Genomic DNA, 12,500 nt, shown 5'->3' with positions numbered 1-12,500 from the left:
GGCCTCTGTGGCTCAGAGAGTTCGATGTGGGTTCGATTCCCGCTGGGACCATATATACTGAAAATGTATGCACTCACCGCAATGTAAGTCGCTTCGGATCAAAGCGTCAGCTAAATGGCATATATACATATATAGAAGGAGCTGCGGGGACTCTCCCGTGCCATCAAAGCTGTCAATCTCGCTTGAGGCGGTAGAAAACAATGACCCTGTCCAAATGAAAGCGTTGACCTCCCTGCTAATAGCCAAAGACAGCGGCGACCTCGGTGGCGCCTTGTGTTTCTGAAGTCCTCTCCGCGGCGCACATGAAAGGCGGAGCGCTAATCAGGGATGCGCACGGGAGCCCTGCGATTAGCCACGAGGTCACCGTTTTGATTCGGGTCGAGGTCGCAACCACAAAGCGGCTCCGGGGGGGTTGCGGTCCCCCTTCGCCCCCCTCCCCCTCCCCCCTCCAGCCCACCACGCTGTCGGCGTGCCACCAGGGACCCATTTGGGAGCCTCTCTGCATATCCCCCCCCCCCCAACCCCCCCCCCCCCCCCCGCCCAACAGCCCTCTCCTCCTCCCCGCAACCCCCCCTGCCCCTCACCCCTCTCTCTTGTCTCAAAAATAAATGGCCCAAATCAGAGTCGGCAGAGAGCACGAGTCGGACACACACACACACAGGCCTCTCGTGTCTCCTGCTAGCCCAGTCACAGAACTCTGCATCATTCAGTAGTACACAGCGTGGCGCCCCCCCCTCCCCCCCCTGCCTGTCACTGCTCATTTTAGGACGGGAGAGCAGCGGCGGTGACTGATCGAGGCTCGTTAAAGCTGCCCTGCCCTGCTGTCCTGTCTGCGAGTGCCAGCGTGCGTGCCAGCCTGCCCACAGAGACGCGGGGCGAGAGGGGATGATGTGTGCTGTATTGATTGGCACCACTACAGCTTAGCCCGGCTGGCTGGCTGGCTGGCTGGGCCCGGCCCGGGCACTGATACTTCTGCACATACACTTACGATGACTACTGACCCTGATCGTATAAAAAAACATGACTTTAACACAGCAGGGCGACCCAACAGAATATGAATACTTCATTCTACCGTTCGACCTAAGACGTCGTTTCTGTATATTCAGAGCGGGAAAAGAAATCACTACACACACACACGCGCGCAGATCCCGTGTCATGCCAAACCGACCGAACGCAGCTTCACAGTGACTCAGAGTGCCTCCGAGTGATCCCTGGCTGACATTAGCACCACATAACACCAATTTACGCTGAGCATCACTCATCTCATTTCCATGTCATATTGCCTTACAGCTCCAAGCATTAGAATATCAATCCATGCACGCACACGCACGCACACGCACACGCACTCACATGCACGCACACATGCACACACACACACACACACACGAACGCACACTCACACACAAAATATATGCACAGTTCTTTTGACAAAGGCAACTCTTTGAACCTTCTCCCTCACTCTGTCTCACTCTCTCTACTCTCTCTCTCTCTCTCTCTCTCTCTCTCTCTCTCTCTCTCTCTCTCTCTCTCTCTCTCTACTCTCTATCTCTCTCTCTCTCTCTCTACTCTCTCTCTCTCTCATTGACAGTGTTGTGAGAGGAAATTAGCATTGGCTCTTAATCAGCCTCCCCCAGCCCTGAATGTGCTGATGTGCAGGACAGGGTCATGCTAATCAGGTGCCTCAGCTCCCAGGCACATTGATTTAATACTACAAACGCTTATTAATCCAGCCCCACCCTGCCTCTCCTCCTCCTCAATACTCCTGTCCACTGACCCATCACGCACACACATTCACACACACATTCACACACACATAAACACGCATGCACGCACGCACGCACGCACGCACACAAACACACACACACACACACACACACACACACACACGCATGCACTCACGCCTGTGCTACATAGACTGCCTCCCGCTACTCTACTCGTAACCATAACATTCGCTCCTTGAATACCGCTCTGTCATATGGAATGGAATGGACTTTATTTGTCATTGCTACAGTACAGGTACCAAACAACGAAATTTAGGAGGGGTGGCTCCCCTGGTGTTAGGAAAGGAAAAAGAAAACACATTTTAGAAAAAGCATAGATGCATAAAATCACAAGAAGGTAAGGAGCTGGTTTACATCAATAAAGGCTATGTACACAATCCACTGTACTATACTGCACAGATAGTCAACTAGGGTTGTCATATTGCACAAAAAGTATTTTTTCACATTATTTTAAAGTGTCCCAGTTTGCAGGCTTGAAAATGTACATGTTTGTGCCTCAGCACTAGCTGCCATACAATCCGTCCGGACTGTCCTGGGCCCAGAACTTAGGCCTTTTCTGTGTTCAGGGCCTTGACGGCCCTGTGGTAGAAGCAGTCCTTCAGTCTGTTTGTCTTAGCGGCCGGGGTCCTGTACCTCCTGTTCGAGGGCAGCTTGACAAAGTGTACGTGCCCAGGGTGGGTCGGGTCCTTGGAGATCTTGGAGGCCCTCCTGAGACAGCGTGTTTTGTACAGCTCCTCCAGAGAGGGGAGGGGGGCGCCGGTGATCTTCTGTGCTGTTCTCACGACTCTCTGTAGCTCGTTTCTCTCCGCTGTTGTGCAGCTGTGGAACCAGTTGGAGATGCCGAAGGTGAGGATGCTCTCCACTGCGCCGTGGTAGAAGGCCACCAGTATCTCCTGCTTGTTGTGTTGTTTCCTGAGGCATCTCAGGGTGTATAGCCGCTGTTGTGCCCTCTTGATGGTGCCTTTAGTGTTGTCCTTCCAGGCCAGGTCATCCCGCATGTTGTGTCCCAGGAATCGGAGGGTTGAGACTATCTCCACGCTCTCTCCGTCGATGAGCAGGGGCTGGATCTCGGACTTTTTCCTCCTGAAGTCTACGATGAATTCCTGGGTCTTTGACTTGTTTAGCAGCAGGTTGTTAACCTTGCACAGCTTGCTCAGTTGCTCTACCTCATCCCTGTACGCCGCCTCGTCCCCCCCCGAGATACATCCCACCACGGTGGTGTCGTCTGCAAACTTTACGATGTAGTTGCTGGGGTGGATGGGGGTGAAGTCGTGGGTGTAGAGGTTGTAGAGGATGGGGCTTAGCACGCAGCCCTGGGGTGACCCAGTGCTGAGGCTGAGGGCTGTGGAGGTGTGGGGGCCCACCCGCACCCTCTGGGGGCGGTCGGTCAGGAAGTCCTTGATCTACGCACATATAGAGTGTGATAGACCCAGGTCTAGTAGTTTGGTCACTAGCCTGTCTGGAAGGATGGTGTTGAAGGCGGAGCTGAAGTCCACGAAGAGCAGTCTCGCGTAGCTGTTTCCCCTCTCCAGGTGGGGAATATAACATATCGCACAGCCTGATCCCACATCAACACAGGGCTCACACACACACACACACACACACACACACACACACACATACAGACACACACACACACACACACACACACACACACACACACACACACAGACACACACACACACACACACACACACATACAGACACAGACACACACACACACACACACACACACACATGCACACACACACATACAGACACAGACACACACACACACACACACACACACACACACACACACACACACACAGACACACAGTGCACACACAGACGGGTCACTGGAGCACTGTGTAAAAGAATCCCCTCACATTGAAGTCACTTCACATGACAGCCTAGCTCCGACAATTAAAGCTCCCCCCGCAGACCACATTTCAATTACTGTAATTACCCTCCACTCCACTGCTGATGTCCCCATAGATCAGGCCTGCCCGTCTGCATGACAGCCCTGTGCCCTTCTCTGGGTTAGGTTAGCTTAGCTTAACACAGGCACACCCACAGCAGAAACCCAATGCGGTATGTTAACCTAGCTTAGCATAAGCAAACAATGGGTAGGTAACCTGCTTCCAGTCCAAAAAAACAGCACAGGCCTAGTTTCTCTAAAGACAAGGCCAGCGGAATCGTGCTTTGTGTCACCTACAGGGAGCACAGTATAGTACACAACAGTCTAATCGAAAACACAGCTAGTGCAATAACTCACAGAGAACACAGCACCTGGTAAAAAAAAACAGTACTCTGCCTCCTATTCTGTGTCTGTTAACAGAGCACAAACCTTGTTTGAAGTGCGCTTGAACTTAGAAAAAAATTAGATAAACCGCTACATCTGTGTAAGCGTGAGCATTCAGTGTTGAATTTGAATTTACAGCACACGCACACAAACACGCACGCATGCACACACACACACACACACACACACACACACACACACACACACACACACACACTCACACACACACACACACACACACACACACACACACACACACTCACACACACACACACACACACACACACACACACACACACAGAGATGACATAAATACAGCAACGAGTGTGCATAAACCATCGTCTCCCAGATAGTCCATATCCACCCAAACAGAATTGTTTTGTCCCGTAAATTGCCTCCCTATGTTGTGTTTACGAGACCCATTCTCTCACTTCTGTGTTTATACGCTGAGACGCTTCAATATTGCCTGTGTTAATGAGATGTGTCGTTAGAGGGCTACAGTAGCCCTGACTCGGTCAACCAGGGCACAACCATGATTGCTTTTTCATTTATTGGCCCGTGTGTGTTTATGTATCTGTCGATGGACTCCATAGTTGTCGCCTGGCCCACCGGCCGTTCCAGCTACTGTACGCCGTGACATCTCAACTAGCCTACCTCCTCCCTCGGTACATTCACACATGGAGAGAGAGCCGTGTAATACTAGGCCCACACAACACAACTCTGACGGACCCGCTTCAAGCCTGTCACTCACTATGAACGCTGGTGGTGGTGCTGGAGCTAGCTCCCCATGCTGGGTCACCACCACTGATCTCAGCCGCCCCCCCACCCCTGCTGCCCTACACGCTTGCCCCCCCCCTGTGTATCCTGTCCCAGACCGATTGATTTTATCGGGCGACACAGCACTGAGGCTGATATTGGTGTACAGTGTGTGTGTGTGTGTGTGTGTGTGTGTGTGTCTGGGGGATCCGGACAGAGTCCAAACTCCCACCCGCCCCAACCTCCCCCGCCAAACACACACACACTCACACACACACACACACCCACGGCCGCCTCTGTGACCGCAGTGATGCCCTAGGGCACGGCTGTCTATGATCCTCCAACAAGGACAGGCCTCTGCCCCTACCAACAATGTCACCACAGCACAACACAACACAACACACACCTCCGCAACAGAGCTCATTATCTTTCATTCTCTTTCTGTCTCTTCTCTATCCGTCTGTCTGTCTATCCGTCTGTCTGTCCGTCCGTCCGTCTGTCCGTCCATCCGTCTGTCTGTCTGTCTGTCTGTCCGTCCGTTTGTCTGTCTGTCCATTTGTCTGTCTGTCTGTCCCTTTCTTTCCCTTTATCTCTTTCTTCCTTTCTCTCCCCTTTTTTTCCATCTTGTGATCTCTAATATATGTGGGTATTCCAGTTCATCCTGTGTTAGTACATACTGTAGCTTGCATAACTGGGCGTTTTCTGTTACTCCCTCTCTCTCTCTCTCTTTCTCTCTTTCTCTCTCTCTGCCTCTCTCTCTCTCTCTCTCTCTTTCTTTCTCTCTCAGCTGCTTAGCGCCCAGTAGAGCAGTGGATGATGGGAGCTCCGACACGGCAGGATGTAAAAACCCACTGGCGCTTTAGTGCCTCAGCTGTGTTATATAACTGTGTGTGGATGTGTGAACCGCCATGCTATTGGGAGAGCTGAGGACTCTCAGACACTACTGCAAAACAGCCTGCTACTGATATGTGGGTGTATATGTGTGTGTATATATGTGTGTGTGTCTGTGTGTGTGTGTCTGTGTGTGTCTGTGTCTGTGTGTGCGAGTGCGTGCATATACTGTATGTGTGTGTGTGTGTGAGTGTGTGCAAAAGTGTGTACATGTGTGTGTGTGTGTGTGTGTGTATGTGCGTGTGTGTGAGTGCATGTGTGTGTGAGTGCCGATGTGCCAATGTGGGTATGAGTTCATGTGTGGGGGAGTGCTGCCTGTGTGAAAGTACACATCTGAAAGAATGGCTTGTGCATGCACAAGTATATCTGTTCTTTGTGTGATTCCCTCCCCTACGAGACAAGTGCAATACTGTATGCTAGGCCAGGCTAGCAGGTGCTCAAGTGCAACGTTGTCACGCTTCTAACGACATCACAGGTGTGTGTCCCCTTCCGTCGGAGCGTGAACTCCCACCGACCTGACGTCGTTTGGGTTTTCACCTGAGATGACATCACCGCTATTGCGTAACACTCTCTCTCTCTCCTCCCCTCGGAATGGGAGCAGCTGCCAGTCCCTCCCACCCTCCAGCCTCCCTCCAGAGGCCCTGTGCAACACTGCATTATGTAAATACCAGGTGTGTGTCCGCTAAAGTGAAATAGGGCGGATGTACAAATACGTTACCTGCACGGAACCAGACCGCCGTTGCTGTGGTAAAGCAGAGAAGGTAGATACTAAAGCTTTGACACACGCGCACACACACACACACACACACACACACACACACACACACACACTTTATTCATGGTCTAGGACAGTGCCTCTCATGACCCCATCTTGCCCCCCTCTCTCTTTCTCTCTCTCACTCTCACACACACACACACACACACATGCACGCGCGCGCACATACACACACACACACACACACACACACACACTAACATACAGTGCCCTGAATCAAGGCTCACTTTCACACAGAAAACTACAGAGACATGCCGTACGGGTGTGAGGGGAGAGGGAGAGACAAGGAAAGAGAGAGAGAGAGTGATAGAGAGAGGCCTGACCTATATAGGAAGGAGGCTGAAATATTTATGGATGTGAGTGTCCTAATTGGCAAGCCACTGGGAGCACTGCGGCCTTCTCGTCCAATCACAGAGCGGGAAGTAGTTAACACACACACACACGCGCACACACACACACACACACACACACATGCCCGCATGGTCCGCATTGTCCGCATTGTGGCCTTGTCGTCCCTGCGATCCCCTGTCATTTCCAACAAGAGGAACGCTGGGTTAAGGCTGATCCGGTTTCATTAGCGGCCGCTCCGCCTTCGTTAAGGCTCCAGCGTGGTTCGAAACATGACCAGAGCTGTTATCATAACCGTCCGCTCTGGCACATACGGACGAGCACAAACGCTCAGAGCGCTAAGTCAAACACAGCCTAATTGGCTGGGCTTAATCTCCAGCACTGGCACGCTCAGTCTCTCAGAGCAGGGCCTCCATCGCTGTACGTGCCGACGGAGACGAGGAGACGAACACATTCAGACTTCCAGTTTGGCATCGCAGGGAGGGGGGAGGGGGAGGGGGAGGGGGGAGGGGGAGGGGGAGGAGGAGGGTGATGCATACAGTAACAAAACTGTTCTCTCAAATGTGTTGGACCAAAGAAACCCCCTTATGTGAAAGCAGCTGGTGAAAGCGGGAACAAGTCGGCAACCGACTAAACGTTCAGACTTTTATTCAGAACATTTTTAATCCATGGCACACTTGCTACCATGACCCACTACTACCTAGTTAGTGTAGAGTAGTGGGGATTACTCACCGAATCCATTGCATTGCAATGTTTTGGCTTGACTAGCGAGTGTGTCATTGATTTTCAACAACGTTGACATTTATTGACATTTTTCAGAATAAAAGTCTGAACATTTTGATTGGTTGCAGACTTGTTCCCCCTTTCACCAGCTGCTGTCACAAATGTGTACCAGTTGGACCAAAGAAACCTCCTTTAGAGTTTGTTGGTGGTAATCCTATCGAATTAGTTTCACTGTATGAGTTTTTTAAATTTATCCCTTTTTTATATTGTCATGACTGTATTGAATTTGTATCGTTATGACTTTCTGACTGATTTTGTAGGATTGTATACAGTATACTCTGTCCTGTTCCATGTCGTTGTTCAAGGATCAAAATGACCCAATGAAATAGAGAATGCGTCGAGCCATCTCTTTGCATTCACCGCCCGCTCGCACTGTCACTGTAAAAATCATTGTTGTGATGTTAGGATTAACACAAGGGCTCGTCTGACACTGGTGTCCATGCCGTGCTCGCACAGAGGAAAAGAGAGAGGAAATCAATGTGTGGTGTTTACAGGGTACACAGACGACTGTAATACTGTACGGTACGTTACCAAAAGGCAGTAAAAACAGAACAGCAGAGGTGCCTGGCCAGACATCCTCTCGACGCAGGAGACAGTCTAGAGACAGTGATAACACGCAGGGTTGGCAACACACACTGGTACTGTGTTAAAGTCTGAGGCGGGTGTTGGGGGGAGGCAGGGCAATTTTGTGTGGGCTCGTTGAGGTTGAGTGAAGATTCAAATAAGAAATATTGTTATTTGAACTGTGTGTTTTCAATAACATCACAACAATGTGCAAAAAAGATATACAGTTACAATAAAGTGTCGCCCGAAATATCGGAACAAATGTCACCTAAACAAAAGGCTTTATTCGATATCACCTGACTTTTAGTCACCTTATATCAATAACCATTTTCGAGCAGATAAGCAAACCCAGAGGAGTTATAATGTTTTCACAGTGTGGTCACAGTGCTGCACGACACGACTGCACAAACGTGAAACCCAAAGAAGAGGAGACTCACGTAAAAAGTACTCAGAGGGGTCCGCTTCGTAATCCGTGTCCTCCGGAAAGTGGTCTATCGTTTTACACATCCCTTTATAGTTTCCTGTTGGGGAAACAAGAGGAAAACACTGGGTCAGAAAAGTGGACACAAAAAAAAACACAACATGGCAACGCAAAATACTATGCCACCAACCCTTGGACATGAGTTAGTAAGCGTTATATACACATGGTGGTGTTAGGAAAAAATTACAATAGAATTGAACAGACGGATGGGTCTCCCTAACTCAGGTAGCGCAAGCCCTGGCCTGGCCATGGAGCTCATGCGAGCCTGAGGATGCTCTCCAGGATGGAGGCCTCAGCGCCAGGCCTCTCCAGCAGCAGGTGGCGGCTTGTAAACAAGAGAGGCGCAGCTGGTGAGACCTGGAGCGGCTCCAACTGCTGTGCAACGGGAACCTCATCTCCTAATGCTCGTTCATTTGGCGGACGCCCCAGCCACTCGGTCAATCCAGGAAGCAGCCTGCCTGCACGACCGCCTGCCCGCCCACTTCCTCCTAACTCGTCATCCCACCACCTCCCTCCTCCCTCCGTCCTGTCCTGTGATGCCACAGGCTCCAGCCCCGTCGACGGGGGTCAGTGAAGGTCGCCGTGGCCGCGTAGGAGGCGCCCCCATACGGCGGCCATTACTGCGGCCTGCTGCTGCTGCGATGAGGAAGCTGACGGCAGGGCCGTGCGATTGGGCCAGATTACCGTCTCATTAACTTCCTCATCTCCCTTCTCCCTTCAGTGTCCCTCTAATTACGTGAACAGGTGTTTGTTAGTGAGGTGCCAGGTGTTGCTTGGGAGACTTTGGCAGGGAGGCAGGAAGGGAGCAGCGGGTGGGGTCCTCGTTTTGTGAATGGACCACACGTATGATGGGAAGACCCCCCGGTGACCGCTGGGATATCAGAGGGGAAGGCATCTGAGGAGAGATCTATCAAACAGACCCACCACGGCGCTCCCTCCTGTGCATAGCGTGTTTGGCAGGGATTACGGACGGCTAGGGAGCAGGCGGTCCGATAGGAAGGAGCTAACGGAGATAACTTTTACGTTTTCAGGGGAGGATAGAAGATAGAATAGAATTAGAATTTTTCCAATGTCATTGACTTTTTCTTTTTAACCAAGAGTTTTTGAAGAAGCCGGATGGGAGTTTCTTCCTGGGCTGGACTTTGCAGCAGTGGAGGTCGGTGAGTGTGGGAACCTCGGTGTGAAACACACACTAATCCTCAGTGGACAGGGTCCAAAGTGCTGACTGTGTGTGTGTGTGTCCACTCCTTCTCGCTCACCTTCCTCAGCTCTGGCCCATAATCAAAAAACACTCATTGATTTCCATCAACAAGCGCTGCGGCAATTAACAGAAGAGAGGGAGGGATGTATGGGGGAGAAAGAGAGAGAGAGAGAGAGAGAGAGAGAGAGAGAGAGAGAGAGAGAGAGGGGGAGGGAGAGAGAGAGAGAGAGGGAGTGAGGAAGGGCAAGGAACAGAGAGAAGGTGGACAGGGAAGGGAAGACGAGGTGGGTGGGGGGGTGTATCTGATTGGGTTGTTGTCACACTTGAGTCATTGTTCATTGTGAGTCACTTGAGTCATTGAGTCATTGTGATGGTGAGCTGCACCTTGTAAAAACACTCAGACACACCAAGCCCCCTCAGTTATGACCCTAATACCACAACAACTGGACCTCCTCAATAACATGGATTGGAAGAAGAAATATTCCGATGGATAGCTTTCACTTGAAACACATTTCATTTCCTTAAAAAATACGACTTGTGGTGATGTGTGGTGATTGACATGGCACACTCCCAACAGAGAACAAACGTGTAGCGTTCAACACACAGCGGCATCCCCCCAGAGCTCCACATGTGTGTCTCGACAACATCGCAAAGCAGATTCGGCTTTTGCAGCTGGCTGTCCCACAGTGGTGCGATTTGTAATAACAGCTGCGGAGAGTAGCCTATTGGGGAAACCACTTCAATTAGTGTGCTCAAAGATTTATGTGACACTTAACCGCTCCAAACAGGCCTTTTCTTGTAAGACATGTAAACTCAGCACGCTGGTTAATGTTTTATAATGGCATTTTCATTTCGGAGACCTTCCCTCAAGAGCATGAGACTAAGGGGGGGGGGGGCAGGGGGAGAGAGAAGGGGTGACTACCCCTCTGGTCACTCTGAACAGTGGCATGGGGCCCCACACCTGGAGGGAGAGCTGGTGCCAGAGACTCCGGTGTGTGCTTGGTCATTCAGGGGGTTTACACCATGGATAAAGAACATTCTATTTTCGATGGTTTACACAAGGTCGTCTGACTCCAGAAGGTTCCCCTCAATCGCAGGTGACCCAGTATTAGGAGAGGTGGTACAGTAGCCTATAACCTCAGTACATATCCCTTGTCATTGGATGTAATTTAGAAGTGTCGAGGTAGTGTAAGCACTGTAGCGGGGGCTCGCCCTCTCTGCTGGGCGTATTAATCATGTGATAATCGTTTGTAAAGCTGCTATCATTAAAAGCTAAAACAGGTCATCCAGACTCTCCTACAGGGACTGACCTATCACTGAGGCCCATCCGCCTTCTCCCTGCTGGGGTAGCGGGGGTGGGGGGGGTGGGGGGGTGGGGGGTGGGGGGGGGGGTTTGGGGGGTTACCTCTGGACTCACTCAATCAGCCAAATGGCCACTGACCACCATGCCCCCCCGCAGTGGAAATGAGCTCTAGGCTAACCCCACATCCCCTCTTGTCTCCCCCTGGTCCCCCCCCCCCCTCCTGTTCCCCTCTGTCCAACTCATCCGTAAAGCACTTAATTGCCGGAGACCCGAGACAGAGTGAGATCTACTCAGGAGTGGAGTGGAATGGAGAGCAGAGGAGGCGGGAGGGAGCGAAGGAGGGAGGGAGGATGGGGGAGGCAAGGGCAAGTAGAGGTGGGTGTAGATTTACAGTCGCCCACCTTCCAGAGGCTCCCGGTCTAGCCCTGAATGAGTTTTTTTTTCTTCCCCCGGTCGATGCGCCCCCATTTTCTGTCCCTGGAGACCGACTCTGTCTCCATGACTGCACCGTCATGAGGAAATTCCACGGCGGGGGGGGGGGGGGTTCTCTGACACTGTTGCATTGTTTACTCTGTTTGTAAAGAAAGCTTTTCATCACAGAGGTTTTCTCTGCTCACATGTAAAGGGGTCAGCATTCGGGACGTGTCGGAATTAAGCCAGTGTATTCAATCTGAAAAATAGTTTTATCATTCTAAGGTTGGGGTTCACTTCTTATGTTAAGAATCACATGGAGATATAGTATTTAGAGGATTTCTCCAATGCTATTGAAGCCATAAACACCCTTGCCTTATGGTTATCTCCTCAAGCATGAGTGAGAGAAGGACTCCCTTTTTTCTCTCTGCCTTCTGACGGAGTAGATAGAGGATTCTTAGCCTTGGTGCCTCAGAGTTTCTGTTAGTTTAAGTCGGCTGTGGCTCTCCTCACACTGAAACTAGCCTCTCTCTCTCTCTCACACACACACACACACACACACACACACACACACACACACACACACACACACACACACACACACACACACACACATGCACACTCTCTCTCAGTCTTTCTCACTGTCCGACTGATAGAAAGGAGCATTGGACAGACCCATAAAGCCCAGGGAGCGACCAGATACAATAGGGAAGATTACGGCTGAATAAATTGTGATTTTTTAATTTTAATTGTTATCTTTGACTTCCGACGCATTTTCTTTCCACACAGTTTCCATTCACAGGGAGAGATTACTGAGGGATTATTCAAGATAATTGGGAGCGTTCAATTACCACCCCCCCCCCCTCGACTTTTCTCCAACTAATTTGAAATCTGCAATTACTGTCCCTATTACCGCACTGCC

General features: G+C 50.9%; 1 protein-coding gene across 1 annotated transcript in view; it reads right to left on the bottom strand.

Moving 5' to 3' along the window:
- Positions 1-12,500, bottom strand: part of cacng2a (calcium channel, voltage-dependent, gamma subunit 2a) — a gene marked incomplete at both ends in the record, with an annotated part of 44,415 nt that overhangs the window by 6,077 nt on the left and 25,838 nt on the right. The window contains one exon of the mRNA XM_080524112.1: positions 8,620-8,703. Coding sequence (XP_080380238.1) covers positions 8,620-8,703 — 84 coding nt within the window. The remainder of the gene's footprint in view (positions 1-8,619; positions 8,704-12,500) is intronic.

The sequence above is a fragment of the Nansenia antarctica genome, assembly GCF_963989245.1.
Source record: "Nansenia antarctica genome assembly, chromosome: 2".
NCBI classification, from domain to species: domain Eukaryota; kingdom Metazoa; phylum Chordata; class Actinopteri; order Argentiniformes; family Microstomatidae; genus Nansenia; species Nansenia antarctica.
Note: the sequence above shows the minus strand (reverse complement) of the source record. Positions and strands in the feature narration are given on the sequence as shown.